The sequence below is a fragment of the Protopterus annectens genome, chromosome 5.part1 (genome assembly GCF_019279795.1).
Source record: "Protopterus annectens isolate FY-2018-M chromosome 5.part1, PAN1.0, whole genome shotgun sequence".
NCBI lineage: Eukaryota > Metazoa > Chordata > Ceratodontiformes > Protopteridae > Protopterus > Protopterus annectens.
In genome coordinates, this window is record NC_056736.1 from 695,360,033 (window position 1) to 695,378,528 (window position 18,496).

The 18,496-nt window shown below is 41.0% G+C and overlaps 1 protein-coding gene across 1 annotated transcript in view; it reads right to left on the minus strand.

Moving 5' to 3' along the window:
- Positions 1–18,496, minus strand: part of TRPC4 (transient receptor potential cation channel subfamily C member 4) — a 1,584,344-nt gene that overhangs the window by 247,196 nt on the left and 1,318,652 nt on the right. Inside the window, exon 6 of the mRNA XM_044073322.1 lies at positions 110–420. Coding sequence (XP_043929257.1) covers positions 110–420 — 311 coding nt within the window. The remainder of the gene's footprint in view (positions 1–109; positions 421–18,496) is intronic.

Below are 18,496 nucleotides of genomic sequence, written 5' to 3' on the forward strand. Positions count from 1 at the left end.
TTTTTGCTGTACTGTACATTCTAAGTATGACTAGCATGCATTGTGGATACAATTAACTATAGTACGAGATATTCAGAGAAAAGGAGGCAGCCAGAAAACTTATACTTACGTTGAAAAGGCATTATTTTGCTTCTCACATCTTATGCCTTTGCAACCACTTCCATCTGTTTCATAGTAAAAGTATAACTGATTCAGTCCATTTGCAAAAGCTAACAGCACCAAGCAGTATATGAACAAAAATTTTAAAATGTCCAGCAGCATTCTTCCAAGGGATATCTGAAGAGGTCCCAGATGCGAGTTAGCAGTAAACAATGAAATTAGTCTTAAAGAACTAAAGATATTTGCAATAGCAAACAAAGCTTCTGCTACTAAGGTTGGATGCCACATGTCCCAGTGTTCTCGTGAGTTACTTCCACTGTACTGCAGACAAAACAAGAAATTCCAGTGTGAGTTAACCTTTGAACTTTTTTTTTTTGACTCATCAACAGTTGTAATGCAATGACAGTCTGTTTAAAAAAGATAAAGTAAAAAAAAATGTTGTTGATAATATGAGAAAAAAAGGTTCCGTAGCCATGTTATTCATTCCTTTACATCTACTGCAGAGGTTCGTGTACAGACACCTGCTGGTATGCAAAGTTATCCTAAACCTTTTAAAAGCTAAAATGCGAGCACAACTTTTATGACCAGATTTTAATGATTATTTTACAGTTTTTTTTTTTTTTAATGTAGGGAATCGTTTATGCAATATAATGGGATAAGGAATGTAAAATAATGTCAGAAATTCAGTTGTAGTTCAAGATTTTTAATTAATATAATTTACTAGTTAGCCCTTAGCTTACTATCACATTAATAGTATGGTGCAGTGTAATGTGGCGATACCTTTGATTTCCAGTGGCATGGCAGCGCCCCCTTATGGAACGATATGTGTCCTACTTCGCAAGTGTAACAGCCTAGTCATTCACACTACAGTAAAGTATAAGAGAACAATAAACAGAAGCTTAGCAGGAACATCCATAAATTCTGAACTATCAGACCGAGCCTAGTACTTGAGAATGCAATATTACTCATTACAGATGACTAAAATATGATGTGTTTAGTTGTAGTGCAGTAGAATTCAGTTCAAATCATCTTCAGAGAATCAGAATAACTCCTTAAAATGGAGAACATCAAATTTGTGCCGTAACAGAGACCTGGTTCAAGGCAGCAGAAAGCACCCCTGCACCACCAGGCTATAACTCATTCTATACCGTTCGGCCCCAGAACTTGGACTGAAGCTCCAAAGGGGGTGGTGTTTCCATATTCATAAAGGATGCGCACATCTCCAGACTGGTAGCCCAACATAATGCATCTGAGATACTTCAGGTGCAGCTAACATTGGGTAAGACAGCAATTCAGGTCGTAGCCTGCTATAGGTCCCCATCCATGTCCCAAGACTCACACTCCACGTTCCTAAGCACCGTGGAGAATATTAGGTCCAACCTAACACTCTCATTCTGGGTGACTTCAACTACCCCTCCATTAGCTGGGAAAACTACTCATGTACCAATACACTTGCCCAACATTTCTTGGAATTCATTAATTCCAATGCCTTGGACCAGCTCATTCTTTCCCCCACTACAGGTAGCAACATCTTTGGCCTGGTCATTACTAGCATGGGTGACAGTTGCTATACACCAGTAGTTAACACCTCCCTGATTAGAGCCATCCCCAAACTAATTACCTTGGAAATCCACCCCCCACCCCCCCACAAAGGTAACCACCATGGAAAACTTCTCCAATACTAACTTTGGGCTGCTAAAAACAGAGGTGGCTAACTTCATGGCACCCATGCAAATGGAGAATAGTGGCATGAACGCCGAATCATACACCAGTGCACTGTATGAACACGTACACAAATACATGGATCTCGCCCTACCCAATAGAACCAAGACATTCTCCTCCAAAAAAAGGAAGCCAATATGGTGGTCTCCTGCCATGAACAAACTCTACTACAGAAGGAGGAAACTGATGCGGAATAAGGTAAAGTTCCAAGACTGGAAAAACTCTCTTATCAGCCTCAACAAAAAGTTGAGATCCCTCATCAAATCCTCTAAAGCTAGCTATGAAAACAGAATTGCAGCAGATAATAAAGACAAACACAAGGCCTTCTATAGTTATGTAAAGAATCTCCATACCCAGATTTGCTCTGAGCTACTGCACAATGGTACCTCCTATACCAAGCCAACAGATATTGCTAATATACTGGTCGATAGAGTTAGTGCCAACTTTATCCCCCAAAGGACCAGTTCCAGGATGTGTTCTACATGAACTACAGAGTGAACTGGCACCTCACCTGTGTGCCCTGTTCAAGCACAGCCTCACCTCAGGCTTTGTCCCTACCAAATGGCACACTGCTACAGTCATCCCTCTCCACAAAGGAGGAGCGACTACAGACCCTGGAAACCATTGCCCCATTAGCCTGACGAGTCTGATATGCAAAGCTATGGAACGCATCATCATGGACCTAATAAACAAGGAAATAGGGAATCTCCAAACTCTGGATCTCACACAGTTTCATTTTGTGAAGGGTAGATCATGCCTGCTCAACTTGGTCAACTTCTTTGAGTCAGTCACCAGAGCTGTGGATGAAGGCAAGGTGGTTCATACAGCCTACCTTGATCTGGCCAAGGCCTATGATACCATTCCCCACTCAGGAATCACAGAAAAAAGTCATTAAGCTGGGCATCAACCCCTATATCACTAGGTGGGTTGCAAACTGGCTCACAGGTAGAACGCATAGTATGAACGTAGCTGACTCCAAGTCAGACTGCCAAAGAGTCATGAGTAGAGTCCCACAGGGTTCAGTCCTGGGTCCTCTCCTGTTTGGTATCTACTTTTTTGAAGTCCAGGCCAACACGAAGGGACTCTGGCTGACAAAGTTCGCAAACGATTGCAAGTTGGGAGCTATTATTAACTCCCCAAGTGATGTTGGCATCCTACAGAAAGGCCTCAATTAGACCAACGACTGGTGTCAGAACAATGGCCTTAAGCTCAATGCCAAAAAACGTGTTGTCATCCCCTTTTGGAAAAACCCAGTTCCCATGAATTACCACATTGACGATAGACCACTGAACACAGAAGGCATTATAAGAGCCAGCAACCTCTATTTTGACCACCACATTGCCACTGTGGTCATAAAGTCCTTCTATGTGCATATCTCATTACTAAGGGTTTTGCATCCATGAAGAAAGAGGTTATTGTCTCCCTCTACTGTTCCCTCATTAGGCCAGTCATTGAGTACAATGCCCCATTTGGCATGTACCTCACTAAATGCCTGCAACATCTGGAGAGGCCACAGAAGTACCTCACAAATAGGATCCTAGGCCTTAAATAATTGTCCTATATGGACAGACTCAAAAAACTCCAACTATTCTCTGTCTCATATCGCCTACTTAGAGGCGATCTCTGCTTGACTAACAAAGCCATATCTGACCCAGCTCTGTTATAAATGCTACATCTAAAGAAATCTCAATCCCTCTGCACCACACGCTCCAGAGACCTCAACCTCATTACCACAATCAACAGAACATGCTGGAGGGACAGGTTCATAACCCAGAGACTGCCCATGCTAGGGAATAGACTTCCCATACATGTCAAGCAGAGCACCTCACTGGCCCTCTTCAAGAGAAATCTTGATGAGTGGATAGGAAATAGAAAATTCACACCAGGGATCACTCCAGTGGCTTTACCTGACAGAGACACTGGGACCTAAGGTCGGGAGGCATGATGCCAGGGTAATCCTATGGGCTAGGCTTGTAAAGGCTCCAGGGCCATTAGCCTAGTACACATCTATGAACCTAGTCATGAAAATGTAATGTTGTTACCATTTACTTTCTGCAGTTAAAGGATATAGTTGTACATCTCTTATTTTCCAGCAGTAATGGAGAACACTGGACTGAAATAGAGTCTTTGCATGTCAGTTGAAGTGCTATGGAAGAAGTATATTTTTACATCCGTAGATTAAAACTGTTGAATTTTGCCTGTATTTAAGCCTCGTGTTTGAGAAAGCTTGCTGTCAGTTAACTGGTGCTGCTCAGAGTTTAGTGACTTTAGCCAGAGATCTGGAGTGCATTTGAACTAACATCCAAAGCATCCACTGCAAACAACTGAAAAATAAGTATATTTAAGCCTGTACTGCACTTTATTAATTGTATTTATTTGAATTGCTGCTTTATTTTTGCTTATTGTGTCTGCATTTTTTTCAGCACTTTGAAATTCAGTACGCCTTATATAGCATAGGCTAAATTCAGACTTGCTGAATTAGACTGTTTGGTATCACTGTGCTCTAAACCAGCTATCTTACATTAAGAGGGCCTACTTGTACCCTTGTGGCAGAAGTGTGTAGCTCAGGTTCTATCTCAGTTGGGGATTGCTGGAGAAAGGCACAGTTTTGGGCTTTCCCATTGGTAGTTTGTCTTAAAACTGGTGAATTTCACCTGTATTTAAGCCTCACATTTGTGTGTAGCTGAGTGTCATACAATGGGGGTTAGCGCTGCCCTGCATAGATGCCAGTGCCTGGAAACTTAAATTTTTTCCTAGATGTCTGTAAGTAGAACCCCCCCCCTCCCCAAGTCCCCTGTTGCCCTGCAGGCAACACAACTGCACACTGAGCAGCATCACCACAGCTCTTCACCCTAAACCGTCAACAGAATATACCCATCTGTTATTCCTACATCATAAACTGATCTAACTTATCCACTCCCCAACAATACTATGGTACAATCCTGCCATTATGGATGGTCACTTTCCCACCATTTCCCCAGCCAGCTTGATTGACTTGGGCATCCTGAGGCAATGTAGTAATTGCCTCATGTATACTGACAATCACTTAGTCCTGAAACAAATACTGTATGTGAGAGGTGTAATTTCACTATCAGTTTGGAAACAATCCTCTCACATAACAAAAAAAAGACATCAAACAGGTTGGCAGCTCACACACTTCACCTCTCATACAAGTCCAGGACACAGCACATAAACCCACATACACAGAGTGCTCACTAGAAGCCTACCAAAAGATCAGTGACCTCCTAAGCGCAAATTATCTGCACCTCAACATGTATAGAAACCGCCACACATAACAACACACATAGTGTCTCACCAATATGCCCCTAAGGCAAAACACCTCAAAATCTATTGTCTTGGTCATAGGAGACTCCATAGTGATGCACACAGATGCCCCCCTCAACAGGTTGGACAAGGAGAAGGTCACGGTCTATCACATAACAGGGTCTGTCAGATCACACATGCACTCAGGTCACTCAACAACAAGCACCATTATGACTCTGTCATAGTCCATGTTGAGGTGAATGACTTGAGATATACCTCTCTGGACTATATGAAGATAGACATGACTGAACTCGCAGATTATGTGCTCCAGGCAGGTATGATCCTAGCCCTAAGCAGCATTCCACCTTCACCCATGATGATGCCACAATATAAACAAAAAATAAAGGACTTCAACAATTGGCTTAGCTTCTGGTGTCATTCCAAGGGGAATCCAGTATTTGTCAGCATGGGAAGACATGGTTGATGGGCCATGCTTTTTTCCCAGAGGTGATCTGCACCTGTCTCCCCTAGGCTTTCGAGTACTGGCTAAGGTGCTTGCCTCCCCCATAGTGCCTTTTCTAGGCATTGTCAAAACAACAAAATTTTCAACATAGCAAAATCCACTTGAGACAAACTCAAAGTTCTACTGCTTAATGCTAGGAGTCTAAACATGAACCTGCACTCCCTGGAAGCACTCCTCACCTTGGAAGATGCTGATGTTTGTGCAGTCATTGAAACATTGTTCAAGGCCGCAGAGAGCACTCCAGCTGTGCAAGGCTGCAATGCTTTCTGCATGTTCAGAATGAGCATGAAAGAACCAAAGGTGGAGGTGTATCCATCCTCATCAATTTATTGGTTCATAGGTTAGTACTAGGCCAACTGCCCTTTCGAGCCATTTTAAGCCTAGCCAATTATCCCTTGTGATATTCAAACCCTGCACCTTGGCTTTGTAAGGCAAACACCTTAACCATTAGGCCATCCCCCTAACCTCGAGATTGCCAAGTTCACCTCGAGATTGGTCAAACGGTACGACTCTCTTGAACTATTCCACACCCAATTAACTATAGGCAAAACACCCTACCACATCATTGCTAGCTATAGGTCCCCCTCCATGAACCAAGAAAAGCACAATGTCTACCCGGACTTACTGGAGTCACTCACCATAAAGCCGAACACCAACACACAAAAGCTCAAACATGCTTGCCCAGAAGTTCCTGGACTTTGTTAATGCAAATGCTCTGGAACAGACAGTCTGCACCCCTACAAGGAACTCTAATATCCTTGACATAGTACTCACCAACATGGGTGGTCACTGCACTGATCTCTGTGTGATGCCCTCTGTGGTAAGGTCAGACCATAAATCAGACTCATTTGAAGTAACTGTTTGACCCCACGACACCCTCAAAGGAGCAAAACAAGTAAGGAACGTCTCCAAAGCAAACTACAGCCCACTAAGTGATGAGATAAAATGTTTTATACCCCCTGCAATCACAGGCAATAATGACTCCTGTGCAGAGAATGTACACAAATACCCTGTATAATCACCTTAGCAACTGTATAGACTCGACTGTACCTGACCGGATTAAAACCAGGAGCTCCCGAAAAAACAAGCCACCTTGGTGGACATCTAGTATAAACAGATTGTGTAACAAAAGGAAGAAAGTGATGTCAAAGAACAACAGGCAACTGCCCATACAGAGGAAGAATTCCCTCCACAGATTGAAGAAGCAAATCAGAAGTCTTGTAAAGTACTCTAAAGTTAATGATGAAGCTAAAATAGCATCCTCAGCCAAGGACAATCAAGACATTCTTTAACTACATCCAGAATCTAAAAGGGAGTGCCCAGCTATGTGCTGAATTGGTGGTAGATGGTACCACTCACACTATACCAGAGGAAATTGCCAACCTGCTAGCTAACAGATTTGGTGCAAACTTCTCCCCCCATCCCTACCAGTAATACCCTAAAGCATATCTGTCACCAGTTCTCTACCTACTATCTCAAGAGATCAAATCATATTTTTTCTCTCCAAGGCCAAAACCACAGCCACAGTTTGACCAGAAAACATCCCAGATTGCTTACTAAACAATCTAAAACAGGACATAACTGACCCACTTGCTGTTCTGTTTAATCATAGCCTGAGAACTGTCTTTGTACCAGCAGAATGGAGAACAGCAAACAGTAATCCTCATGCATAAAGGGAAGGGGCCATCAACTGACCCTGGTAACTATAGACTCATAATCTAACCAGCCTCATCTGCAAGGCCATGGAAAGGATCATCATGGACCTTATCAACAAGGACATATGCGACCTTCAAACTCTAGACCCAACCCAGTTTGACTTCGTTAAGGATAGATTGTGCTTATTGAAAGTCACCAAAGCCTTGGATGAAGGTAAGAGAGTGCATACCACCTATCTGGACCAAGCCAAAGTCTTTGACACAATCCTCCACTTGATATCATTGAAAAACTCTCCCAGCTAGGTGCTAACCCTTACATCACTAGATGGGTAGCTAATTGGCTCACTGACAGAACACATACTGTCAAAGTTGGTAACTCAATCTCTACAATTAGGCCCATCACCGATGGCATTCCACAAAGATCTGTACTGGGCTCTTTATTACTTAGAATCTATTTCTTGGAAGTCCAGGCAAAAGTAGAAGGCTTTTGGCTTATTAAGTTCACTGATGATTGTAAACTAGGTGCAATCATTAAGTCTCCCAACAATGTTAACATATTACAGGAGGGGCTAACACAAGCAAATGACTGACGCCGAAATCACGGTCTAAAACTAAACACAAAAAAAGTGCACTATTATTCCATCTGGCAAAGTGGAATTGCCCACTAATTACAATATTGACAGCACTCCTCCAAGTTCAAACTGAGTGGTGCAAGATCTGGGAACACAGGTTGACAGCAGTGTGAACTTTGACCACCAGGTTTCCACGATGGTAAGGAAAGCCTTCTACCACTGCACATCACATAAGTAAAGGCATCGCATCCAGGTCTAAGGATGTTATAACTCCACTTTACTCAACCCTAATCAGACCATTAATAGAGTACAATGCTCCTTTCTGCACATATCTCACTAGACACCTGCAGCAGCTGGACAGACCACAGAGTTTTCTCACTAAGAAGATACATGGCCTCCTGTCACTCTACTTTGTCATATAGGCTACTGAGAAATGACTTGTGCCTGGCCTACAGAGCAGTCTCTGACCCTGACCTGATGGAAATGCTGCACATCCGCCAAATCAAATGGCACTAGAGTCACTCGTTCTAGTGATCTCAACCTTGCCAGTGACATTAATAGAATATGTTGGAGAGACAGGTATGTCTCCCAGAGATTGCCAATGCTCTGGAATAAACTTCTAATTCATGTGAAGCAGAGCTCCTAAATGACCCTTTTCAAGTACAACCTGGATAAATGGACTGGTGACTGGAAATTCACCCCATGGGTGGCACCCATGTCCCTCATGGAGAGGGGTAGTTGGTGCTCATCTGTAAAGTACTTCCATCTAACCAAGGACAAATGGGGCAACCTGGGATTAACATGGCTAGGCTTATAAAGGCTCTAGATCCACTAGCCTAGTAACCTCCTATGAACCTACATATGTACGCTTCTGACATAAAATTTTAAATCATGATTGTAAAGACACGATTTCAGCCCAGTGTTCTCCATTATCACCAGAGTTGCTACCTGGAAGAAAAACACTTGGTGTCTTGTTTATAAGTGCAGAACAATGAATATTTTTGTGAATCTAACAACATTACTGCCTGCTATAGAAAAATGTTTTGTTAAAAGAAGAAACCTGTATGAAGTGAAACAGACTGTGAAAAATAAGGCTAATTAAATGTATCTTGTTTTTCAGAATAAAAAGAAACCAGACAATCTAACACCTTTTTGCAGCTATATGTGTTATCACACTGTACAAAACTATGTTACGACCTTTTGAAGTTTTTTTTTTGTAACTACACAGAAAAGGGATGATTGATCTTGTCGTTGTAGATCCATTATGTGCCTGTGGTGATTTAAATGTATTCCAAGGTGTTCTTGGAAAGCTTTTGGATTCCTAGATCTGTGAAGCCTGGCAAGGTCTATGCTTACTGTCAGTTAAATAACCAAAATCCACAGCAGATATATTTCCTAATGGTAGATGAAAAAAGGGTGATAAAGGAGAACACATGACTGAGCGTAACTCACATTTTTTTAATAGACGTGAGTTACACTCAGTCCAGTACTCTCCATTTTTAACTATTTTCCTCTTATTGTGTTCTTCTTTTAGTAATTAACTAGATATGAATATTTTCAGGGGGAATCCTGACTGACAGTGGAATTAAAAGCTTGCAGTTTTAAAGTGTTTGAGTGAATACTTGGTAATTCAAACCCAAGACTACCGGATGAAGCTTTTTGGCAGCTGGCTGCATTCATTCTCTCTGCTCTTCTATCTTTTCCATGGAAATCACCATGCCTTGGTTACATTTATTACAGTAAACATGTTTTATTTACTGTACTGCTAGCTGGCTGAATTTATTTATTTATTTTATTTATACTTCTTTACTGGGGTAGTGCACTGATCTCAGTGGACCATCTGCAGGCACAACCTGGATGAACAGAATCACATAAGACATGAACAAAGCATATTTTCTTTGTTCTTTAACTGGGAAAGTCCAACTTGGAATGAGCCAATTTTCAGCAGAGGCTTGGGGAGAAACACTCTAGATGCATGTCTTTGTAATGTGGGAAGAAACTGGAGCACCCGTAGGAAACCCACACAAACACAGGGAGGACATACAGACGACACCCAGCTGAGAATCAAACCAGAGACCCTCTTGCTGTTAGATGCAATGCTAACAACTACACCACTGCACAGTCTAATATTTGCAGACATAAGGATATGCATAAATAATTTCTTATATTCCAGTTAAAAATTGTGGATGCTTTATTTGAACTGCATCCTCTGGGTTGTTTGGCTGCTTATTTTTTAAAATAACAATATTCAGAGTTATTGATGCAGTAGACAAAATTTCTCACTAAAGCTGTCTTTTGTTGTGTTAGTGCAGCCTATCATATCATTGCATGATAAACTTGTTAAATAATGCAGAGATGGCATCACATTCAAACTGTGTACTCCGATATAGTTACAAGTGCACCTCTATCAATTCTGTGATGTAAATAAGACATTATATGCACTTTATAAAAGACTTGCACATCCGTGGATTTGATCTTTGTGTCCTGTACTTAACTGCTTTGTTAGAAAAGCTGGTCCTAGCAAACCAAGTGCCAAGTCGTCAGTATATTGACTATGACAAAAATCATGCCAGATCAGTCATCTGTCTTGGAAGAAGTCCAAAAGTTGCTGGAAGCATGTTAGGCAAAGAAAAAATTTATGACACAGAAAAAGTAGTATATAGTTGGCATAATTTTAGCTTTTATTAACTTTTGAGAACACAGCAAAACTAGTTTCCTACTTGACAAAGCGAGGGAGAAAAATGAAAAAAACAATATTTGTTCTAAATCTGTGAATGTTAGCATATTGTGAAGCTTTGCAGGGTAAGTACTGTTCCCTAAACAAACTGCAACATTGGCAAAGCGTGGGGAAGTAGACATGAGTAGCTGTGCTCTGTGTTTGTGATGGGCAAAAAGAAATGCATTCCATAAGGAAAGAGGAATGTTCATTTCAAAGCCAGCATGTCGTACAAGCCATAGCACCTTCTCATTATCAATGTTTTGGGAGTTAGTGGACAACTGGCTGACTAAATGAATAGGCAGGAGATCCTCTTCTGCCTAAACCCTGAGCAGCAGCCATGGACTGCCGTCCTTGGGAGACGTTTATTTTGTTTTTGTTTTAGAGTCAATGGCCTGCTGTGAATTAAGCATAGCTGTGGTTAACGGACGTAGACAACATATTCGCCCAGTATCGTAATGAGAGGCCACTAAAATAAAGTACAGATCCGTATGATGTTTCTTTTATATCAGTCACCTGTATAACTACTAAGCAACACAGCTATCTGTTCTTCCCTTGTTATATCTCTCAACATTTTCAGGTTCCTGTATTCAAGAAAACGTTATATGGTTCTAGGCATGCACTGAAGTAGAGTGCATCTGCCTCGTATCACGGGACCTACACAGACACCTGCAATGTGAAAAGGCCTGGGGTACTGCCCATGTCCCCTTATGTACAGAGGCAGTCTGTAAAATGACAAAGGGTTCCAACACCCAAAGACCCACCACTCTTAAACTACCCCATCCCATATCTGAGAAATTAAGATATAATATTGTCATATCTTGGGTATTATTGGCTAGGTTTGTAAAGGCTCTTGTGCCATTAGCCTAGTAATCTCCTATGAAGCTATGAAAGTGTCAGTGATAAGACTGCTTTTCTCTTTATAGGGCACAGAAAATTCTTTGTATGTTTCTTTCCTTAATATGAAGCCAGTAATGACCTAGATATTTGAATTGCGAATGTGGACTGATGCACTTATATGTGCGTGTGTGTGTGTGTGTGTGTGTGTGTGTGTGTGTGTGTGTGTGTGTGTGTGTGTGTGTGTGTGTGTTTGTATGCATGCGTGTGTGTGTGCGTTTGTGTATGTGTGTGTGTGCGTGTGTATGTGTATGCATGTGTGTGTGTGTGTGTGTGTGTGTATGTGTGCATGTGTGTGAATTTATGCATTTATGTGTGTCAGCGTGTGTTTGTGTGAGTGAACATGCACACCTGTGTGTGTGCGTGTGTGTGTGCATGTGTGTGTGTGTCTGTGCGCTTGTGTTTGTGCATGCGTGTGCGTGCATGTGTGAGAGTGTGTGCGTATGTGTGTGTGTGTTTGTGCATGTGTGCTTTTGTGTGTGTGTACGTTTGTGTTTGTGAGTGTGTGCACGTGTGTGTGTGTGTGTGTGTGTGTGTGTGTGTGTGTGTGTGTGTGTGTGTGTGTGCATTTTTGTGCCCACGTGAGTGTGTGTATGTATGTGTGCGCATGTGTGTGCGCTTGCGCACGAGTGTATTTGTGCATGTGTGTGCATGTGTACGTGTGTGTGTGTGTGTGTGTGTGTGTGTTTGAGTAGTAGCTAGATAAACCATCATCACTGTAGAAACAGTTCTGGGTTACTGAATACTGTCATGGTGGGAATCTACTGCAGCACTTTCTTCCAAGACAGAATAAGGTAGTATGTCAGCTTTTGAGTGTCCAAGATGCAACTTCTGCAGTACATATACACTAGTCACTAGGCTACGGGAGGTTAACTGCAGTATAAGTCCGCTGCATAAAAATAGTATGCTTTCCCCACATCCAGCTGCTACAGTGAACAGAACTGGTAAGAGCATCAGTCTGTTGAAGAAGCATGGTATAATGGAATCTTTTTTTATTAATCTAAAATTGTATGTATTCTGCAATGGAGCTTACTGCAGGAGTGGAACTACATTAGTAGAGCTAAAAACAAAGCCAGATGGTTGGATCATCTGATTCCTTTGGCTCCTGTTAAACAGATAGTAAACTGAACTGTATCCATTAAAAACAATTTTGCTGACCATGGACATAAAAAACTGCCCAAATACATTTTAGGAGAAAGCAGTTTTTCTGAAAGTATCAGGCTAAAGGTGTTGACAGAGTATAATTGCTTTCATTGATACAAGATGACAGCTGTGATGGGTATCTTGCTTTACAGATTAGTCAGTATTAAAAATAATGTAAAGGATAAAGTCTGTTGCCATTCCATTTTAATGTTGATGCATGCTGAATGACCCTGTATATATCCATGATGGATGTGAGGCCGGAGTTCCTGCTTTTCTCATTGGCATATTTGATTTCCAAGACCCATTTAACTATGTATCTTAGCTTTGAGATTGAAGGAGTCCAAAGTCAGTGCTATGGTATGGAGGGATAAAGCCCTAACAATGGACCAGGTGACCCACATTTGATTTATGGCTTGGGTGTCAAAGTCATTAGAAGGGTGGGATGGACATTTGCATAGATTTCCTGTGGAGGGCTGTGATCCATGGGGGGGGGGGGTAGCCCTTTGATGTAACAGCTGAATGCAGGATAGTGAGGGGAAACCAAAAGGGGTCATAAATGAGAAAATCTCCTGATGGAAGCAGTCAATGGCATGAACACCCAGGATGCCCTTAGATCTACAGTGGCTCAAGCCTTAGACTGGAGATAATCCATCAGCAAAAGTAGAGGCTGGTAGATGTGGCAAAGGATGGGGGCACTGGAACAGCCAGAACGAATGGAGGAGAAGGGGAACCACAATAAATAAATAAATAAGATGAAATGAATCTAAAATGCATACTTGCAGCTTGGCTGGAATATTGCAGCATAGCTCTCAACCTTCCATCGTCAAAATGAGGACACTCGCCTTCATAATGTGGAACAAATGGGCAAAATGTGGAACACATACTAATGACATACTAACAACTTCAATTAGGAAGGTCATAGGATGGTTAAAATAAGCTGGTTTTACTTATAAAGAAGATCCTTTAATGAATTAATATGAATAATTTCAATGTACTGTGGAATTCACTTAAAAGAATTCCTAACACTGAATGTGTGACAGACTCTTTCAGTGTGGAACTTTGAGGAATTTCGAGGAACATGAACTTTTTAGGACCCCAAATGAGGTATGTTCCTCGTAATGAGGTACACTTGAGAGGTATGTATTGCAGTAAAAGAATTTTTAATGAAAGACTGTTTGCCCATAAACAGTTTTTTTTTAGAGCAAGTGGTTAAAGTGTCTTCAGACACAGTTGGCAGAGGTTTTCACCTCCCATTAATAAGTTGTAAGGTTAATTTATAACCACTGAACAATGCCTGTGTGGAGTTTGAATGTTCTCTCTTTTTTAATTTCTCCAAATCTTTTAGGTTTCTAATACCATGACGGGAATGGGCCCCATTCCTAAATCAAAGTATGATTAAAGTTCATGAAATTAGTATTGTTTCAATCTTTGATGTTAGCCAGAAGTGCTCTTTGCAGCACCTGCAATGTACCCAGTAATGACTCCTTCTGCAATTCATACTGAGATACATGTATCGGTAACATATCTAAATATGATTGTAGACTCTTTTTTAGAAGACCTGTTGCTCCTACTACTATTGGAACTATCTGGGTATCTTTTTTCCACATTGCTCTTGTCTCTGACTACAAATCCTGATATTTTATGACTTTGTGTCTCACTGTATGCAAGACACTGTAGTCATTGGGTGTGGTAATTTCAATGATCAATGCTACTTTTGTCTTCTTTTCTTGGGCCATTATATCCGGTTTTCTAACATCTATCTTTTGGACTGTTGGTAATTGATAATCCCATGTGATGTAGACTTCATCATTTTCTATGATGCTTTGTGGCTCATGTTTCCAGTGTTTTTTTTCCATTTCAATACCATAATGTTTGCACAATCTCCAGTGCAACAATCTCGCCACATTATTATGCCTTTCAATATACAATCCTTCTGCCATTAGTATGTCGCAATCAGCAACGAGTAATTCTATTTTACAAAACCTGTATTTGTCTGTTTCTCCCACATGTTCAATGGAGTTTGTAAACTGACGTGTACGTAGCCCACTGTCTTGGGCCACCAATATTAACCCTTCGTCTCTTGGTTTGAATTCGCCTGTCCTTAACCATTCCTGCATTCGTTCCTGATTAATATGAAGTTCTTCCAGAAGTTTTCTGTACTTGCAACTATATTTCTGCATTTTCCACATTTTTTGTCTTCTCATCTGGTCCTTCACCTAATATTCTTTCTTTTGTTTTTTGGCACATTCAGTTGCCGCCTGATTTTTATCTACTAGTGGTTTCGTTTCCATTCCTGCTTGACGCCGATATGCTTCTGCTAGCTTAAGCAGTGAAGTCATCTTAGACTTATTCTCCTCATGTTTTAAAACTTTCACTACATTTTGGGTCCTATGAGATCAGCAGATATGTGTTGAGTCCCACAATTGTAAATCTATACATGTAATCAATTTCAAGGAGGCCCATCCCTCCTTCAGAATGGGGAATATATAATCTTGGTATGTACTGATTTTTATAAATCATTTCATGAGCATGAAGCATCCTTCTTGTTTTCCTATCTCATCTATCCAGCACATTTTGGGGCCTGTCAGTCACACTAAAACTGTATGTTAGGACAAGAAGAGCAAATTGGTTTATAGGTTGGATTTTGTTCCTAGATATCAACTCTGTTTTCAGGATTTCAGGATCAATTTAAATCTTTTAAAATATTCCTTACCAAGTTTTATTAGCTTTTTTCATGTTTTATTGTTGATCCTTCATCAATACCCAAATATTTATACACTCCCTCTAGGTCAAGTTCTTTTATAGCACATTCTTGTCCCAAACGGTTTTCTTGGTGCTGCAGTTTTCCTTCTTTAAAGGTTGCTTTTGTACATTTATCAAGACCAAATGATATTCTTATATCATCTGAAAAAGTTTTGACAACTTGCAGTTATGCTTTCAGTTCCTTTTCTGATGAGCTATACAGTTTTATCATCGACAAAGAGAAGATGAGAAGTCTTAACACTTTGTTGTTTTCTAGGAGCCAAATTATAGCCATGGCCTAAGCTGTTAAGTAGACAGCTTAATGGGTTAAGGGCAAGGCAGAATAGCAGTAGTGACAGAGAGTCACCCTGGAATATCCTTCTTTATCCCTTTAATAATAATTTGTCCTTAATCATGGCTTACTTGCAGAGTGGTCTGCCACTGTTTCATGGTCAATGTAATGTAGTGTAGGATGTATCTTATATATTTTTAAGCGTTCTTTTAGTTTTGTAGTCAATCCATGCCATCCTTAAATTCTTCCCCTTTTTACAGTTCTACACTATGATTTTATTTAACAACAAATGATCCTTTGTTCCATATGACTTTCTTTTATTGTCCTTTTGTTCTATTGCCATGATTGAGTTTTCTTCTAAATGACTAAAAACTCTGTCGGCATCAAATCCAGTGTTTAGTTTATACGTTGTTTGAAGGCAAGTTATTGGTCTATAAGTTTTAGGTTAGCTTGCAGGTTCACTCTTAAGTAGGAGCATTGTTTTTCCTGTTCAAAGGTTCATAGGTCTGTACTACACTAATGGCCCTGGAACCTTTACAAGTTTAGCCCATAGAAGTGCCCTGGCATTGTGTCACCCATTAGTTCCCAGTGCCTCTATCAAGTAGAGCCACTGGAGTGATCCCCGGAGTAAACTTTCTATCTCCCACTCACTCATCAAGATTTCTCTTGAAGAGGGCCAGTGAGGTGCTCTACTTGACATGTATGGGAAGTGTATTCCAGAGCATGGGCAGTCTCTGGGTTAAGAACCTGTCCCTCCAGCATGTTTTGTTAATTGTGGTAATGAGGTTGAGGTGTCTGGAGCATGTGGTGTGGAGGGTGTGATGACAGTGCCCTGGCCCAGCAATCAAGGAGCCTCAATCCTCACCACTAACACCAGGCAGGGCGTCTCATATAAGAAGAAAGGATAACGAATACACACTGTAAAGTACAATTTCTCTTAAGTGCACACAGAAATCACAGTCAGTCTGGGGCTGGTTGCTCCCTTGCTCTCCAGGTCCCCAATAAGACTCCCCACTGGCACAGCTATTGGGTCCAGATCTCAGCCTAGCTGGCAAGCTAACTTCCAGTACCCTCTCTGTCCCACCAGTGCTTCGTGTCTTTGCCCAGGTAGCTGACACACCACACACACTTTGAGATAAGTATTTATACAACTTCACAGACACTCCTGGGAAAGGCTGACACAGATTTTCTAGCTGTGCCCCTTTACCCAGACTATACAGTAGTAATTTCTGCCACCACCAGCTAATTCTTATCAGCTACCCAAAGGCCCTTAAAAGGGTGTCCAGTTATTACTGTGCAATATTATTATCCAAATGATAATGTGACTATTCAGTCTAAGGCTTATTAGAGTGGCTTATTACAATAAACTCTATAAATATGCAATGCACTCTAGAGCTTACTCATCTCTACACAAACCAGCCACAGGTAAAGGGTTTAAAAATATTTAATAATAAATAATTAAAAACACAAGACAATACTACTACACCACAGTGATATCTAAGAGCTCAGAGATCACAAAGAAACTTAAAACAATACAGTAGGAAAGTTTTGATATAACATAAAAACACTTGTCTGACTTTCTTTTAAGTTCCTAGCTATTACTAGAAGAAAACATACTTCTAAGACACTACTTACATAAGACAACAGGCAGAGTGATGATAAGTGGGATATCAAGATCAAAAATGCTCCCAGTCTCTCACTGAACAATAGTTTTTAAACTCACTAACAAACATCTTTGCTAGGCCCTCCCAAATTACACCATTTTGACACTTAGTCTGGAGTTCCCTGCCCAACAAACTGCATTATTTAGTAATCTAACACCTGCTCAGGAAACTACAACAATAAAAGACATTTCACATGTACACTCTAGCAATTATTCCTTAAGTTAAAACAATAGAAAGAATGTGTTAAGCCAGCCACTTCGGCACCACTATTTATCTAATTTTAACTTCAAAAAACGTTTGATATGCTTGGCTTAGGTTTATTTACAGCAGATGGCAATGTTGCTACATTCCTGAAGTTCACATTTTACAGTGTTTTCTTTCATTTAAGAACACAAGCCTGTATTTTACATTTATTTTTGCAAATGATAGAATTATGTATCAAATTCTATTTGACTAGGCTGGCAGCCTTTGCCCATCTTCCCTCAATCTTCACAGAGGGATCGGGATTTCTTTAAATGTAGCATTTCTAACAGAGCTGGGTCAGACTTGGCTTTGTAAGTAGACAATATGAGACAGAGAATGGCTGGAGTTTTTTGAGTCTGTCCATGTAGGACATATATTTAAGGCCTAGGATCCTCTTTGTGAGGTACTTTTGTGGCCTTTCCAGCTGTTGTACGTGTCTAGTGAGGTACATGCTAAATGGGGCATTATACTCAATGATTGGACTAATGAGGGAAGAGTAGAGAGAGAGACGATGACCTCTTTCTTCATGGATGCAATCCCCCTTGGTAATGAGATGTGCCACATAGAAGGACTTTCTGACCACAGTGGGCAATGTGGTGGTCGAAGGAGAGGTTGCTGTCAACCTGTGTCCCCAGATCTCTTATAACGTCTTCAGTGTTCAGTGGGCTCCCATCGATGTGGTAATTAGTGGGAACTGAGTTTTTCCCAAAGGGGATGATGATGCATTTTTGGCATTAAGCTTAAGGCCATGGTTTAGACACCAGTCATTGGTCTCACTGAGGCCTTTCTGTAGGATGTCTACATCACTTGTGGAGTTAATAATGACTCTCAGCTTGCAGCCATCTGCATGGTGGTCAGCCAGAGTCCCTCTGTGTTGGCCTGGACTTCTGCGAAGTAGATGCCAAACAGGAGAGGACCCATGACTGATCCCTGTGGGACTCCAGTCGTGACTGGTCGGCAGTCT